This window comes from Mobula hypostoma, chromosome 8 (assembly GCF_963921235.1).
Source record: "Mobula hypostoma chromosome 8, sMobHyp1.1, whole genome shotgun sequence".
Lineage (NCBI taxonomy): Eukaryota > Metazoa > Chordata > Chondrichthyes > Myliobatiformes > Myliobatidae > Mobula > Mobula hypostoma.
Window position 1 is genome coordinate 7,697,397 of NC_086104.1, and position 18,443 is coordinate 7,715,839.

The 18,443-nt window shown below is 43.8% G+C and overlaps 1 protein-coding gene across 3 annotated transcripts in view; it reads left to right on the forward strand.

Annotated features, from left to right (window-relative positions):
* The window catches only part of col12a1a (collagen, type XII, alpha 1a), a 394,452-nt gene that overhangs the window by 309,616 nt on the left and 66,393 nt on the right, over nt 1–18,443 (forward strand). For all 3 annotated transcript variants that reach the window (XM_063055440.1, XM_063055439.1, XM_063055441.1), the window contains 2 exons: nt 12,225–12,383; nt 16,389–16,466. In XM_063055440.1, the coding sequence (XP_062911510.1) occupies nt 12,225–12,383; nt 16,389–16,466 (237 nt within the window). The remainder of the gene's footprint in view (nt 1–12,224; nt 12,384–16,388; nt 16,467–18,443) is intronic.

Genomic DNA, 18,443 nt, shown 5'->3' on the forward strand with positions numbered 1-18,443 from the left:
ATGAGTTATCAGTTAGAATTGAACTCAACTAAGGACAGCCTTAGGGGCTCCAGCTGCAGATTTCTCCCCCAGGATTTACTCCTGATGCTTTCGCCATGAATGGGTGTAGTCGGAAGGCAGTGATCGGAGTTTTCCTTCTGGATGTGCTGCCAGCCATGGTTGACAAGCCCCGTTGACCCGAAGCAACTGGTTTTAAGGTGCCAGTAACATGCTTTTGCCCTTCTTCTGTCAGTAGAAACGGTTCCGCCTGGTTTAGTAGCTAAGCCACACGTGAAGGCCAGGAGCTGAGCTTGGTTGTCAGAGGCTACTTAAGATGCACACCACTGGGAGCAGTTAATAAAGCGCTTATCCCCATTACACCACCACCACCACCACCACCCCCCCCCCCCCACCCCACCGGCTTTAACAGCCTTCAGGATTGAAGCCAGAAGAATAAAGTTGGTTAATCATTCCTTTGTAGAATTGGAAAGAATAGGGATGTATTCTGATGGCACTCCTCAGAAAACAAACAATAAACAATGATTAATTTCGCCATCTTTTTCCCTCAATGCCCACGGATAATTTTCCTTCTGCAGCCTCTGTGATTAACACAAACTGGCTGATGTTTCATCAGTGACTGACTTTGATGGGGTCTGAATTCAGGCTCTACTTTTCTTAAACAGAGTTGTTACATGACCTTTGAACAGACCTAATACTTATGGCCTGTGACTAATCCAATTCACCCAATGCCCTGTTGGCTGCTTTCAGAGAACTTCCACAAGGTCTGTTCAATCACATTCAGAATCAGGATCACTGATAATTAATTTATTTTGTGATACAACATGGAGTAGGCTCTTCCAACCCTTTAAGCCACACCACCCCAATTAACCCGAACATAATCACAGGACAATTTACAATGACCAATTCATCTGCCCGGTTAATTTAGCCTATAGGAGGAATCCAGAGCACCCAGACAAAACACATGCATTCCATACAGGGACTACATACGGAAAACACATGCATTCCATACAGGGACTACATACAGAAAATACACGCATTCCATACAGGGACTACATATGGAAAACACATGCATTCCATACAGGGACTACATACGGAAAATACACGCATTCCATACAGGGACTACATACAGAAAATACACGCATTCCATATGGGGACTATATACGGAAAACACATGCATTCCATACAGGGACTACATACAGAAAACACATGCATTCCATACAGGGACTACATATGGAAAACACAGGCATTCCATACAGGGAGTACATACAGAAAACACATGCATTCTATACAGGGACTACATATGGAAAATGCATGCATTCCATACAGGGACTACATACGGAAAATACACGCATTCCATACAGGGACTACATACGGAAAATACACGCATTCCATACAGGGACTACATACAGAAAATACACGCATTCCATACGGGGACTATATACGGAAAACACATGCATTCCATACAGGGACTACATACAGAAAACACATGCATTCCATACAGGGACTACATACGGAAAACACGTGCATTCCATACAGGGACTACATACAGAAAACACATGCATTGCATACAGGGACTACATACAGAATGACACTAGAATTAAGCTCTGAACTCTGGAACACCAGGAGCTGTAGTAGTGTCACACTAATCACTACACTACCATGGCACCCGCATGCACTCTGTAGCAACCTTTTTAGTTACACCTGTACAGCTGCTCGCTAATGTAAATGCCTAATCAGTAACTCATGTGGCAGCAATTAATGCATAAAATCATGCAGACATGGTCAAGTGGTTCAGTTGTTATTCAGACCAAACATCAGAATGGGGAAGAAATATGATCTAAGTGACTTCGAACTCAGTATAATTGTAGGTGCCAGATGGGGTGGTTTGAGTATCAGAAACTGCTGATCTCCTAGGGTTTTCATGCACAACTATCTCAAGAATGTACAGAGAATGGTGTGAAAAATAAAAAAAATGTTCAGTGATTGGCAGCACTGTGCATAAAAATGCCTGGTTAATGAGAGAGGTCAGAGGAGAATGGCCAGCTTGGTTCAGCTGACAGAAAGGTGGCAGTAACTCGAATATCCACAGATTACAACAGTGATGTGCAGAACAGCATCTCTCAAACCTTGAAGTGAATGGGTTACAACAGCAGAAGAGGACCAATATACATTCTGTGCCCACTTTTGATGTACAGGAGATAAAGTGGCCACTGAGTATATGTTGTGAAATTTGTTGTTTTGTGGCAGACATAAAAATTACTTAGAGTTACAAATAATTAAACTGATAGATAGACTGTACAGAAGGAGGAATCATGTTGTAGTGTTCCTGAATTCATGAACCACTCAGATGGAGGGGCAAAACGAGTGTGGGCCTTTATGCTCCTGTTCCCCCTCCCCAATGGTGTTAACAAGAAGATGTTTTGGTCTCTTGGTCCAATTCTTTGCAATTTTTCTCCATCATCTCTTTAGCATTCTGTCTTTGGCGTTGTCTTTTGTGTTGTGCTTTGAGGGCTTCAGAAGGGACATTTTACCTTGTTCAACCTCTCCGTGACACTTGTACTTTATTTCCCCACGTGCTCTGCACTTTCTCTGTAAGCATAAATGCCAGATTCTGCATCCTGTTTACCTTGCTTTTCTTCAGGGGCAAAGAAAATTTATTATCAAAGTCCATATGCAGTATGTCACCATATACAACCATGAGATTCATTTTCCTGTGGGAATACTCAGCAAATCTTTAAAATAGTAACAATGAAAGAGCACCCAACTAGGGTACTCATCCAGAGTGAAGAAGAAAACAAATTGTGCAAATGCAAAAAGAAGCAGCAATAATATCAATAAATAAGCAATAAAATATTGAGAACATGAAATAAAGCCTCCTTGAAAGTGAAAGGGTATGTTTCAGTGTTGAGGGGTAATAACTGTACCTGAACCTGGTGGTGTGAGTTCTGGGGCTCCTGTACCTTCTTCCTGAAGGCAGCAGCAAGAAGAGAGCATGACCTGTGTGTGGTGGGGGTCCTTGATGATGGTTGCTGCTTTTCTGCAACAGTATTTCACATAGATGTGCTCAGTGGTTGGGAGGACTTTACCCACGATGGACTGGGTCATATCTACAACTTTTTGTAGGATTTTCTGTTTAAGGCTGTTGGTGTTTCCATACCAGATTGCTGTGATATGGTTGTTGATCTGTTAATTGTTTCTACTTTTGTCAAAGCTCAGCCAACTTTGTTCACTCTGTGGAATTGGTTTTGGAATTTCTTTGTTCTTTTTGCATGTACCAAGGTAGAGTGAACGGTTTTGTTTGCCTTGCATCCAGACATTATGGATGGATCTGTGGTCAAGCTAACAGATGATACCAAGATAAGCAGTGGGGCTGGTATTTCTGAGGAAGCAGGGAGTCTGCAGAAGCACGTAGACAGATTAGGAGAAAGGGTAAAGAAGTAGCAGGTGGAATACGGTGTCGTATAGTGTCATGCACTTTGATAGAAGAGATGAAAGAGTGGATTATTTTCTAAATGGGGGCAAAATTCAGAAATGGACTTGTGAATCCTAGTGCAGGATTCCCTAAACGTGAACTTGCAGTAAAATGTAACATTTCACTGAAGTGTTGAAGAAACAGAAAGGTTGCAAAGAGACTTGGTCAGTTTAGGAGAATGGGCAAAGAAATGGCAAATGAGATACAATGTTGAGAAATATACGGTTGTACATTTTGGAAGAAGAAATAATCAGGCAGATTATTATTTAGATGGGGAGAAAATTCAAAAATCGGAAGTGCAAAGGGACTTGGGGGTCCTCGAGCAGGATACCCTAAAGGTTAACCACCAGGTTGGATCGGCAGTAAGGAAAGCGAATGCTATGTTAGCTTTCATTTCAAGAGGATTAGTGTATAAGAGTAAGGAGGTGTTGCTGAGGCTCTATGGGGTATTAGTGAAACCTCATTTGGAATACTGTGTGCAGTTTTGGGCCCCCTATCTTAGAAGGGATGTTCTGATGTTGGAGAGAGTTCAGAGAAGATTTACGAGGATGATTCCTGGAATGCAGGGGCTAACTTATGAGGAGCGTTTGTCAGCTCTTGGACTGTATTCATTAGAGTATAGAAGAATGATAGGGGATCTCATAGAAACATTTTGAATGTTGAAAGGGTTGGACAGAGTAGATGTGGAAAGGTTGTTTTCCTTGGTGGGTGAGTCCAGGACAAGAGGCCATAGTCTTAGAATTAAAGGGTACCCATATAAAACAGAGATGAGGAGAATTTTTTTTAGCCAGAGGGTTGTGGATTTATGGAATTCGTTGCCACATAGAGCTGTGGAGGCCCGATCATTGAGGGTGTTTAAGGAGGAGATTGATACGTATCTAATTAGTCAGAGTATCAAGGGATATGGGGAAAAAGCCGGAAATTGGAACTAGATGGGAGAATAGTTTAGCTCATGGTGGAGTGGCGAAGCAGACTTGATGGGCCGAATGGCCGACTTCTGCTCCTTTGTCTTGTGATCTTGTGATTTGGTCTTTAAGGAAAAGAAACCTTTGGGAGCCAGAGATCGCAATATGATTGAAATTTGAAATTCAACTTGAAATTTGATAAGGAGAAAGTAAAGTCTGACATAGCAGTATTTCAGTGGAGTAAAGAAAATTACAGTGGTATGAGAAGGTAGTTGACCAAAGTCATTTGGAAGCAGATGCTGACTGGGATGACAGAAGAGCAGCAATAGCGTGAGCTTCTGGAAAAAATGAGGATGGTGCAGAATAGATGTATTCCAAAAATGAAGAAATACTCAAATGGGAAAATAGTACAACCGTGGCTGACGAAGAAGGTCAAATCTAACGTAAAATCAAAAGAGACATAGAAACATAGAAAATAGGTGCAGGAGTAGGCCATTCGGCCCTTCAAGCCTGCACCGCCATTTATTATGATCATGGCTGATCATCCAACTCAGAACCCCGCACCAGCCTTCCCTCCATACCCCCTGACCCCCGTAGCCACAAGGGCCATATCTAACTCCCTCTTAAATATAGCCAATGAACTGGCCTCAACAGTTTCCTGTGGCAGAGAATTCCACAGATTCACCACTCTCTGTGTGAAGAAGTTTTTCCTAATCTCGGTCCTAAAAGGCTTCCCCTCTATCCTCAAACGGTGGCCCCTCATTCTGGACTTCACCAACATAGGGAACAATCTTCCTGCATCTAGCCTGTCCAATCCCTTTAGGATCTTATACGTTTCAATCAGATCCCCCCTCAATCTTCTAAATTCCAACGAGTACAAGCCCAGTTCATCCAGTCTTTCTTCATATGAAAGTCCTGCCATCCCAGGAATCAATCTGGTGAACCTTCTTTGTACTCCCTCTATGGCAAAGATGTCTTTCCTCAGATTAGGGGACCAAAACTGCACACAATACTCCAGGTGTGGTCTCACCAAGGCCTTGTACAACTGCAGTAGTACCTCCCTGCTCCTGTACTCGAATCCTCTCGCTATAAATGCCAGCATACCATTCGCCTTTTTCACCGCCTGCTGTACCTGCATGCCCACTTTCAATGACTGTATAATGACACCCAGGTCTCGTTGCACCTCCCCTTTTCCTAATCGGCCACCATTCAGATAATAATCTGTTTTCCTATTTTTGCCACCGAAGTGGATAACTTCACATTTATCCACATTAAATTGCATCTGCCATGAATTTGCCCACTCACCCAACCTATCCAAGTCACCCTGCATCCTCTTAGCATCCTCCTCACTGCTAACACTGCCACCCAGCTTTGTGTCATCCGCAAACTTGGAGATGCTGCATTTAATTCCCTCATCCAAGTCATTAATATATATTGTAAACAACTGGGGTCCCAGCACTGAGCCTTGCAGTACCCCACTAGTCACCGCCTGCCATTCTGAAAAGGTCCCGTTTATTCCCACTCTTTGCTTCCTGTCTGCTAACCAATTCTCCACCCACACCAATACCTTACCCCCAATACCGTGTGCTTTAAGTTTGCACACTAATCTCCTGTGTGGGACCTTGTCAAAAGCCTTTTGAAAATCTAAATATACCACATCCACTGGTTCTCCCCTATCCACTCTACTAGTTACATCCTCAAAAAATTCTATGAGATTCGTCAGACATGATTTTCCTTTCACAAATCCATGCTGACTTTGTCCGATCATTTCACCGCTTTCCAAATGTGCTGTTATCACATCCTTGATAACTGACTCCAGCAGTTTCCCCACCTCCGACGTTATAGACAACCGGTCTATAATTCCCCGGTTTCTCTCTCCCTCCTTTTTTAAAAAGTGGGGTTACATTAGCCACCCTCCAATCCTCAGGAACTAGCCCAGAATCTAACGAGTTTTGAAAAATTATCACTAATGCATCCACTATTTCTTGGGCTACTTCCTTAAGCACTCTAGGATGCAGACCATCTGGCCCTGGGGATTTATCTGCCTTCAATCCCTTCAATTTACCTAACACCACTTCCCTACTAACATGTATTTCGCTCAGTTCCTCCATCTCACTGGACCCTCTGTCCCTTACTATTTCTGGAAGATTATTTATGTCCTCCTTAGTGAAGACAGAACCAAAGTAATTATTCAATTGGTCTGCCATGTCCTTGCTCCCCATAATCAATTCACCTGTTTCTGTCTGCAGGGGACCTACATTTGTCTTTACCAGTCTTTTCCTTTTTACATATCTATAAAAGCTTTTACAGTCTGTTTTTATGTTCCCTGCCAGTTTTCTCTCATAATCTTTTCTCCCCTTCCTAATTAAGCCCTTTGTCCTCCTCTGCTGAACTCTGAATTTCTCCCAGTCCTCAGGTGAGCCACTTTTTCTGGCTAATTTGTATGTTTCTTCTTTGGAATTGATACTATCCCTAATTTCTCTTGTCAGCCACGGGTGCACTACCTTCCTTGATTTATTCTTTTGCCAAACTGGGATGAACAATTGTTGTAGTTCATCCATGCAACCTTTAAATGCTTGCCATTGCATATCCACCGTCAATCCTTTAAGTGTCATTTGCCAGTCTATCTTAGCTAATTCATGTCTCATACCTTCAAAGTTACCCCTCTTTAAGTTCAGAACCTTTGTTTCTGAATTAACTATGTCACTCTCCATCTTAATGAAGAATTCCACCATATTATGGTCACTCTTACCCAAGAGGCCTCTCACGACAAGATTGCTAATTAATCCTTCCTCATTGCTCAAAACCCAGTCTAGAATAGCCTGCTCTCTAGTCGGTTCCTCGACATGTTGGTTCAAAAAACCATCCTGTATACATTCCAAGAAATCCTCTTCCTCAGCACCTTTACCAATTTGGTTCACCCAGTCTACATGTAGATTGAAGTCACCCATTGAGGGTGTTTACAGCATACAACAAAGCAAAACTTAGTGGGAACATAAGAGGATTGGGAAGTTTTTAAAACCTACAGAGAGCAATTAAATGAATCATTAGGATGGAAAAGATGAAATATGAAAGCAAGCTAGCAAATATCAAACTGGACAGTAAAAGTTTTTTCCAGAGATGAGAGTGGATATAGTATTGCTAGAAAATGAGGTCAGAGAAATAATAACAGGTGACGAGGAGATAGCAGATGAACTATATTTAGCATCAGACTTCACTGTGGAAGACACCAGCAGTGAGCCAGATATTGAAGGGTGTGAGGGAGGATAAGTGAGTGCAGTTACTATTACAAGGGAGAAGATGTTCAAAAAGCTGATAGACCTGAGGGTACATAAGTCCCTTGGACCAGATGAACTGCATGCTAGGGTTCTGAAAGAGGTAGCAGTGGAGATTGTGGGAGAATTAGTAATGTTCCTTCAAAAATCATTGGACTCTTGCATGGTGCCAGAGGACTGGAAAATTGCAAATGTCAGTCCACTCTGTAGAAAGGACGAAGGCCGCAGAAAGGGAATTATAGACCAGCTAGCCTGACCTCAGTGGTTGGGAAGATGTTGGAGTCAATTGTTAAAGATGAGGTTATGGAGTACTTGGTGACACAGGAAAATATAGGACATCAGCATGTTTTCCTTAAAGAATTATCTTGCCTGATGAGCTTGTTGGAATCCTTTGAGGAGATTACAAGTGGGATAGATAAAGAGGATGTAATGGATGTTGTATATTTGGACTTTCAGAAGGCATTTGACAAGGTGCCACAAATGAGGCTGCTTACCAATATAAGGGACCAGGGTTTACAGGAAAGTTACTAAACATGGTGAGAGCATTGGCTGCTTGGTAGAAGGCAGCGAGTGGGAATAAAAGAACCCTTTTCTGGTTGGCTGCCAGTGACTAGTGGTGTTCCTCGGGGGTTAGTGCTGGGACCACTTCTTTTTATGCTGTATATTACTGATTTAGGTGATGGAATAGATGGCTTTGCTGCCACGTTTGCAGCTGATACAAAGATTGGTGGAGGGGCAGAGAGTACAGTATTGAGGAAACAGATAGGCTGCAGCGGGACTTAGATTAGATGAATGGGCAAGAAAGTGCCAAATACAATGTTGCAAAATGCACGGTCATACACTTTGGTAATAAAAATAAATGTGCAGACTATTTTCTAAATGGGGAGAAAATCCAAAAATCTGAGATGCAAAGAGACTTGGGAGTCCTTGTACAGAACACCCTGAAGGTTAGCTTGCAGGTTGAGTCAGTGGTGAGGAAGGCAACTGCAGTGTTCATGTAGCATTCATTTCAAGAGGTCTAAAATATAAGAGCAGGGCTGTGATGCGAAAGCTTTATAAGGCACTGGTGAAGCCTCACCTTGAGTATCATGAACAGATTTGGGCTCCTGATCTAAGAAAGGATGTGCTTGCATTGGAGAGGATTCAGAGGAAGTCCTCAAGGATGATTCTGGGAATGAAGGGATTATCATTGGTTATGGCTCTGGGTCTGAACTTGCTGGAATTTAGAAGGATGAGGGGGATAGAAGGTCGTCCATCTAAAACAGAGATGTGGAGAAGTTTCTTTAGCCAGAGGGTGGAGAATCTGTGGAATTTGTTACCACAGGCAGCTAGTGGAGGCCAGGTTGTTGAGAGTATTTAAGACAGAGATTGATAGGTTCTTCACTGGACATGGCATCAAAGGTATTTTATAGGCAGAAGCCCAGAGACTGGGGCTGAGGAGGGGAAAAAGGGATCAGCGATGATTGAATGGTGGAGCAGATTTGATGGGCCTGATGGCCAAATTGCCTCATTCTGCTCCTATGTCTTATGGTCTTAAGGGAGAGAGAGAGAGAGAGAGATATTCCACTGGTCAGGGTCGACCATGGATGTTACACCCTAGCTCTCTCTATACAGTTTATACGCAAACTAGTACACAAGCCCAGGCAGTATGATATGGAGAGCAAGCTGTTGCCCACGCAGTAACCTCCTCCTCTCCACACAGCTGATGAATCAAAAGGAACGGCAGAGACCGATACAGTTTGGCACCAATAATGTCGCTTGATGTGCCAGTCAGCTTTGAACTCAACATAGCACTGCCTTCGGGACTTGTCCCCTGGATTTACTCCCAAAGCCTTCTCAACGAGTTGGTATATTCACAAGGCAGTGGAGTTCTGAGATCAGAGGTTTTCTTCTCCCAGCTGAGCTGTGGACCACAGCTGATGAGGCCCATCTGCCTGAACAACTGGTTTTAAGGTGCCAGTAACCCACCATTGCCCCTTCTCCTGTCAGTAGAAATGGTTCCGCTAGGCTCAGTAGCTAAGCCACATTTGAAAGCCAGGAAATGGACTTGGCTGTCAAAGGCTATTTGACCCACATGCCATTGGGAACATTTAATGGGTAGTGTGAAGTTATCTCACACCCCTTGGCTATGAGAACTTTCATGAACCAAGGGCAAAGGGAGATAAACTTGAAAAAGCAAGTAAGGAAAAGTCTGTGGGGAGGAAGGCAAATGTAATGTTAGGATTCATTTCAAAGGGACTAGATGATAAAAGCAAGGATGTAACTTTGAGACTTTGTAAAACACTGGTGAAGCTCACTTGAAGTACTGTGTGCAGTTTTGGGCCCCTTATCTTAGAAAGGATGTAAAGGCTCAGGAAAATGATTCCAGGATTGAATAGCTTGACATATGAAGAACGTTTGATGGCTCTGGGCCTGTGTTCACTGGAATTCAGAAGAATGAGGGATGGCCTAATTGGAACCGATCATATGCTGAGAGGACTTGATAGAGCGGATTTGGAGAGAAAGTTTCCTCTGGTGGGTGAGTCTAAGACCAGAATAGAGGGGCATCCTTTTAGAACAGAGATGAGGAGAGTGGTGAATCTGTGGAATTCGTTGCCACAGGCAGCTGTGGAGGCCAAGTCTTTACAGATATTTAAGGCAGAGATTGACAGATTCTTGATTGGTCACAGCACGAACATGAAAGGATACAGGGAGAAGGCAGGAGATTAGGGCTGAGAGGGAAATGGATCAGCCATGATGACATGGCAGAGCAGACTCGATGGGCCAAATGGCCTAATTCTCCTCCTGTGGTCTTATGGTCTAAAAAAAGTTGTTCAACGACTGTTGGGTTAAGAATAATGATCTTAAACACATTCAGAAACGAGAAGTAAAAGCAGATTTGGGGCAGTATGTTCGTGTAACACTGTAACACTGTTACAACACCAACAACCCAGGTTCAATTCCCGCCATTGTCCGTAAGGAGTTTGTACATTCTCCCCGTGACTGTGTGGGTTTCCTCCAGGTGCTCTGGTTACCTCCCATAGTCTGAAGATCTTTGGGCTTTAAGGAAATAATAAGCAGGATAGGCAATAGATAATTCAAAAGCCCCTTGACAAGGTGCTGCACATGAGGCTGTTTAGTTAGATAACAGCCTGTGGTATTATAAGAAATATACTAGCATGGACAGAGCATTGGCTGATTGGCATGAAGCAAAGAGTGGGAATAAAAGGAGCCCCTCTGGTTTGCTGCTGGTGACAGGTGGCATTCCACAGGGGTCAGTGTTGGAATCGTTTCTTATTACAATGTATGTCAATGATTTAAATGATGGAATTGATGGCTTTGTGGCCAGGTTTGAAGACAATATGAAAATAGGTGGAGGGGCAGGTAGTGTTGAGGAAGCAAGGAGGCTACAGAAGGAATTAGACAGATTAGGGGACTGGGCACAGAAGTGGCAGATGGAATACAGCGTCAGGAAGTGTACGGTCATGCACTTTGGAAGAAGGAATAAAAGCATTAACTATTTTCTGAATGGGGAGAAAATTCAAAACTCCAAGGTACAAAAGGACTGGGAGTTCTTGTGCAGGATTCCCTAAAGGTTAATTTGCAAATTGAGTCTGTGGTGATGAAGGCAAATGCAAAGTTAGCATTCATTTCTAGAGGACTGGAATAGAAAAGCAAGGATGTAATGCTTAAGTTTTTAAAGTCACTGGTGGGGCCTCACTTGGAGTATTGTGAGCGGTTTTGGGTACTTTATCTAACTAAGGATGTGTTGATATTGGAGGGGGTTCAATGGAGGTTCAGGAAAATTATTCTGGGATTGGTAGGCTTATCATGTGAATGATTGATGGCTCTGGGCCTGTACTCATTGGAATTTAGAAGAATGGGGGGACCTCATTGAAACCTATCAGACTTTGAAAGGCCTCTATAGAGCAAATGTGCAGAGGATGTCTCCTATAGTGGAGGAGTCTGGCATCAAAGGGCACAGCCTCTGAATAGAGGGATGTTCATTTAGAATGGAGATGAGGAAGAGTTTTGTTAGCCAGAGGGTGGTAAATAGGTGGAATTCGTTGCCAAGTTATTGACTGTATCGAAGGTAGAGGTTAATAGGTTCTTGATGAGTCAGGGCATGAAAGTTTAGGGAGATAAGGCTGGGGAGTGAGGTTGAGAGGGAAATGGATCAGCCACGATCAAACAGTGGAGCCAACTCGATGGCCTGAATGGCCCAGTTGTGCTCCAGTGCCTGATGTCTTATAGGTTAGAAGGTGAATTGGTCACATGGCTGCAATTGGGCTGTGTGGGATTGTCAGGCCAAAAGGGCTGTTGCCGCTCTGAATCTCTGAATAAAATTTTAAAAATAAAATAAATTTACCAGTGGTGGAGCAAAAGAAATCTGTGGCTACAAAAGCGAAATATGATATTGTAATTGCAGAGCTCAGGGCAAAGAATGATTAGCTGCTGAAAATTAAAAGCCCATGGGATGAAAGGAACTTAGACTTCAATTAATCTGTCATCTTGTAACTGCAAGAAAATTTTCCAATTAACAATGTGGATGATGTACCCAACTAACTTTATTCTTTAATATCTCCTGCACAGGTTCATATTCTGGTAAATCAAAACAGCGTTAAATTGGTTGTGGACTGTCAAGAGATCGAAGAGAAACTGGCAAATCCTCCCGGCAATATATCAATCAGTGGATATGAAAACCTCGGGAAAATGGCTAAAGCCAGAGGTCCAAAGGGCAAGTCTGCTGCTGTAAGTCACAATCACACCAAGCTAGAAATTCAGAAAAATACGCAACAAAATACTGGAGCGTCCCAGCAGTTCAGGCAGGGAAATAAACAGGCAAACCTTTGGGCCGAATCCTGATGAAGGGTCTCGACCTGACACATTGACTGATCATTCCAAACCTCCTGTCTTTAGTTTGTGCTGCTGCTGTAATGTAATGTAAATTTCAGTGTTAAAAGCACTGGGTGGTAGGATGAAGATGCAGTGCACCTCTACTGAAGGATGTGTAAGGTGCTCCTTCCCCCCACTTGCCTGCTTAGCCCCCAAGTCAGGGTCACAGGAAGCCTTGGGAGTCGGATGAGCAGCTGGTGCACATCACAAGACCAGGATATGCGACCACTGACAGAAGTCAGACAATCTCTGAAGATGTTCCGACATGTCAATCCATGGCCTCCTCTTGTGCCAAGATGAGGCCAGCCCCAGGGTGGAGGAGCAACAACTTATCTTCTGTCTGGGTACCCTCCAACCTGATCGATTTCTCCTTCCAGTGAACAATCCCTGCCCCTTCCTCTATTCCCCACTCTGACCTTTCACTTCTTCTCACCTGCCTATTACTTCACCCTGGCTTCCCTCCTCTTTCCAATTCTCCTATTGTTAGCTCTCCTCTCCTATCAGATTCTCTGTTCTCAGCCCTTGGCCTTTCCCACTCAACTGGCTTCACCAATCACCTTCCAGCTAGTCCCTTTCCCCTTTCCCCATCATTTTAATGCGCATCGTCCCCCTTCCTTCTCAGTCCTGAAGAAAGTATCGGCCCAAAACTGTTTTGTCATTTCCATAGATGCTGCTTGACCTGCTGGGTTCCTCCAGCAATTTGCGTGTGAATCTTTGAAGAGTATTGATAATGGCTGGGGTCACCCGTTTTGTGCAGACACTGCCCAGAAAAAGACAACGGCAAAACATTTTTAGAAAAATTTGCCAAGAACAATCATGGTCAAGGACCATGATCACTCATGTCTTCTTCATCACTCTCATTTCTCCCTGTGGCTCACACTGTATTAGCCTAGAATTCCTGGCGGCCAACTATTTTAATTCCTATCCCCATACCAGTTGTGAAATGTCAGTCCATAACCATCTCTTCTCCCACGATGAGGCCACCCTCAGGGTGGAGGAGCAACAGCTCATATTCCTTCGAGGTAGCCTCCAACCTGATGGCATGAATATCAGTTTTACCTTCCTGTAGTTTTCCCCCTTTCTCTCTTCTATTCTCCAACCTGGTTCTTAACTCACTTGCCTGTCACCACTCCCTGTTGCCCCTCCTCTCCCCTTTCTCCCGTGTTCCACTCTCCTCTCCGATCAGATTCCTTCTTTTCCAGCCCTTTACCTTTTCCAATTATCGCTTCCCAGTTTCTTACTTCTTTCTGCTTGACCCCAACCCCCACCCCCCACCCCCAATCTTGTCTCCATCCCCTTCACCAGCTTCTTATTCTGGCACCTTCTCCCTTCCTTTTCATTTCTGATGAAGGTTCTCCGCACAATATGTCGACTGTTTATTCCCCTCCATAGATGCTGCCTGACCTGCTGGGTTCCTCCAGCAGTTTGTGTGTGTTGACCAAGAATTTGAGATGTTACTTTCAGAAAATTGGGACATCTAGAATAAAAATAAAGGCTGGATTGGGGTTTGGAATTGTTATTTTCCCTATAGTTTAAACTTCATTCTCTTGCTTGTACTTTTATTTCATCACCAAGATGCCGGTGAACAATTAAGGTATAGTTGCTTCTGTATTTATTTTACTAGAAGCTTCTTAGTTTCCAATATTCATAGAAACATAGAAAATAGGTGCAGGAGTAGGCCATTTGGCCCTTCGAGCCTGCACCGCCATTCAGTATGATCATGGCTGATCATCCAACTCAGAACCCTGTACCTGCCTTTTCTCCATACCCTCTGATCCCTTTAGCCACAAGGGCCATATCTAACTCCCTCTTAAACATAGCCAATGAACTGGCCTCAACTGTTTCCTGTGGCAGAGAATTCCACAGATTCACCACTCTCTGTGTGAAGAAGTTTTTCCTAATCTCGGTCCTAAAAGGCTTCCCCCTTATCCTCAAACTGTGACCCCTCGTTCTGGACTTCCCCAACATCGGGAACAATCTTCCTGCATCTAGACTGACCAATCCCTTTAGGATTTTATATGTTTCAATAAGATCCCCCCAAGTCATACCACTTGAATCTGACTCTTCTTATAGGTTGGTTGTTATCAGAGGAATTTTTGTTATCTCAAGTTTGCGTATGAGACGACCAGGATAGCTTTTTCTTTCTTTTTCTTTGTTCTCTTGGCTCCCTTTTCTTCTTCATTTGCTGCTCTGTATCACTTCATCTTAAGCAACAAGTTTTCTGCCTCATTCTTCGTATAGGTATCAGGATGCAACACAACTCTACAACTCTCTACTCTTTCTGTCAAAGCTTTCTTGCCTTATCTCTTTGCTGTTAGCTTACTCAATATCCACAGATAAAACCAAGAGGTGATGGAGCAGACTTACAATGTGCCTCTATGCATTAGTGGTAATGGGTGGTCATATTATATGTGTAGAAATTTTTTTAGATTAGATTATCTTCATTTGTCACACCGAAACATATAATGAAATCGTCATTTGCATCAATCACTAACACAGTCTGAGACGCTGGGGCACTGTGCTTCCAGTGCTGACATAGAACATAGAACAGTACAACACAGGCCCTTCAGCCCACAATGTAGTGCCAACCTTTAAACCTACTCTAAGGGGAATCTAACCCTTCCCACCTAGCCCTGTGATTTTCTATTATTCATGTGCCTATTCAAGAGTCTCCTAAATGCTGCTAATGTGCCTGCCTCTGCCACCACCCATGGCAGGGAGTTCCACCGGCCCATCACTCACTTATCTCTGACATCCCCCTTATACTTTCCTCCAATCACCTTCAAACTCTGCCGTTCGTCTTAGCCATTTTTGCCCTGGGGAACTTGATCTATGGCACATATCAACTTGTACACCTGTCCTCACCTTACCAAAGCGTATGTCTTTTCAATATGGGACAAAGCCGAGCACCCGGAAAAAACCCATGGGGAAAACGTACAAACTCCTCACAGAGAGCAACAGGAATTGAACCCTAATCGTCAGCGCTGTGCAGCATTACGCTAGCCGTTATGTTACCATGACGTCCTTTTATTTCACAGCAGAAAATGTTCCTTTCCTGAACTCCCCACCAACGTCCACATTCAACGTTTTATAACGTTGTGATCAGAGCTGCACACAATACTCCAAAGGTGGACTAAGCAAAGCTGCAATTTGGGGCACCACAGCAGTGTAGAGGTTTTTTATATAGGCATCTGTTAGTCTCATGAGACCATGGATTTGTGCCTTGGAAGTTTTCCAGGGCGCAGGCCTGGGCAAGGTTGTCTGGAAGACTGGCAGTTGCCCATGCTGCAAGTCTCCCCTTTCCACACCACCGATGTTGTGCAAGGGAAGAGCATTAGGACCCATTCAGCTTGGCACCGGTGTCGTCGCAGAGCAACGTGTGGTTAAGTGACACAACACGCTGCCTCAGCCAAGGCTCGAACTAGCAACCTTCAGATCACTAGACGAACGCCTTAACCACTTGGCCACGCGCCAACACAGTGTTTTGGCTCTACAACACAGTGTAGAGGTTAGCTGGATGTTATTACAGCTCACGGTGTCAGAGTTTGGAGTTCATTTCCATCATCTGTAAGGAGTCTGTGTGTTCTCCCCCTGACTGCGTGGGTTTTCTCCAGGAGATCGAGTTTCCTTCCACGCAGTCCAAGAACCTATGGTTTAGTAAGTTAATTCACCTACAAGAATTGTAAATTGACCTGTGATTAGGCTAGGTTTAAATAGGTGGGTTGCTGGGCAGCACAGCTCCTTGGCCTGGAAAGGGTTATTCTGCACTGTATCTACTTTGTATAAATAAACACATTTTATAGAGCTATAACAACTGTGTTTGATGTCATTAAAAATAATTTTTATCTCTCTAAATTCTAGTTTGAGATCCAAAGTTTTGACATCATCTGCAGTCTGGGTTGGGCCATGAGAGACAAATGCTGTGACATCCCATCTATGGTAAGTAGCTGCTAACATACAAGCATGGTTGCTTGCTGCCACTTCTGATTTCTACAGACCAACATTATCCTAATCTGATCTCTAACTCGCCCACATCCCTGTCCCTAAACCCCAACCTAATACCTAATTCCCCTCTCTGTCCCTGAAACCATCCCTGAAGCGAGGGCAGTACGATATGGAGAGCCAGCCGTTGCCCATGTAGCGGGCTCCCCCTCTCCACACGGCTGATGAATCCAAGGGAACAGCAGAGGCCAGCACATTCTGGCAGTAGCAGCGTCACAGGAGTTGCCAGTCAGAATTGAACTCAACATAGGAGTGCCTTAGGGACTCCAGCTCTGGGCTTTTCCTCCCGGTTTATTCCCAAAGTTTTCCCCATGGGAGTGTCTGGCCGCAAGCCAGCAGAGATTTGAGATCAGAGTTTTCCATTTCCTAGGTGAGCTGCCAACCACAGCTGATGAGACCCATCTGCCTGAAGCAACTGGTTATAAGGTGCCAGTAACCTGCCTTTGCCCCTTCTCCTGTCAGTAGAAACTGTTCCAACCAGGCTTAGTAGCTAAGCCACTCGCGAAGGCCAGGAGCTGGACTTGGTTGTCAGAGGCTATTTAAGTTACATGCCACTGGGAGCGTTTAATAGGTAGAGAGAGCTTATCCTCACAGCCACCCCCTATCTCAGCTATAACACCCATAAGGAAGCTTCCCTGTGTACTAATTGTGAAGCACAATGTTGATGGAGACCACCGTCTTGGCGCCATCTTGAATAGAATCTAGAGGAGGAATTAGCTGACAATGGCATAATTGTCGTTGGTTCTGTGATAGTGTTGACCTTAGTATTTTCATTGTGGTTAAGGATGACTTGGTTCTGTGGTTTTGTAAGTGATTAAAGCATTATGGAGGATCCACAAGCTTAGCCACAGGCAGGGCGGGGGTGAAGCTAACTGATGTGTCGTCCAGCATTGTGCACGCTTCTTCAAGTGGCTGTTTGATTCACTCATGATCCCATGCCCGGTACCTTCTTAAACTGCTGTTGGCTTATTATTTTCACTGTACTCACTGGGGTTTAGAAGAATTGGGAATATCTTACTGAAACTTAGCGAATATTGAAAGGACTAGATAGAGCAGATGTGGAGAGAATATTTCCTGTAGTGGGTGAATCTAGGATCAGAGGGCACAACCCCAGAATGGAGGGACATCCATTTAGAACAGAGATGAGGAGGAGTTTCTTTAGCCAGAGGGTGGTGAATCTGTGGAATTCATTGCCACAGATGGCTGTGAAGGCCAAGTCATTAGGTATATTTAAAGCAGAGATTTATAGGTTCTTGATTAGTCAGGGTGGCAAAGATTACGTGGAGAATGGAATTGACAGGGGTAATAAATCAGCCATGATGAAATGGTGGAGCAGACTTGATGGACTGAATGGCCTAATCCTGCTTCCAATGTCTTATGGCCTTATGGTCCTATGGCCCTGGAGGAATGCTGTTTCGTTTAGCTGTATTCATGTGTATAAGTGAATGACTTTTAAACTTGATCTTTGTACCAAGGTTCAGTGAAAAATTTGTCTCACCTACAGTGCATACAGGTCAATTCATTACAATGGTGCATTGAGGTCGTACAAGGGAAAACAGTAAGAGAATGCAAATCAATGTGAAGAAATTCCTGCATACTTCTACATCAGTATGAGCAGTCCTGGGCCAGGAATTCCTGTGATGACATAATAGTTTTTCAGTGGGACTTTGTGGTTACCTTTGAGTGGGCTGCGTGTTTTGTGAGTTTGGTGTCAGGCATTCAGATATGTGGTCCGTTCCTCAGAGATGATGGTCTACATCAGAAAGTATTTTGACCTTGGATGTTAATCTTGCTGGTGGATTTAGTCCATTTTATGCTATTATAGGTCTGTTAGCTAGAACTAGAGGTCACAGGTTAAGGGTGAAAGGTGAAATATTTAAGGGAACTCAGAAGGTGGTGCAAGTGCAGGAAGAG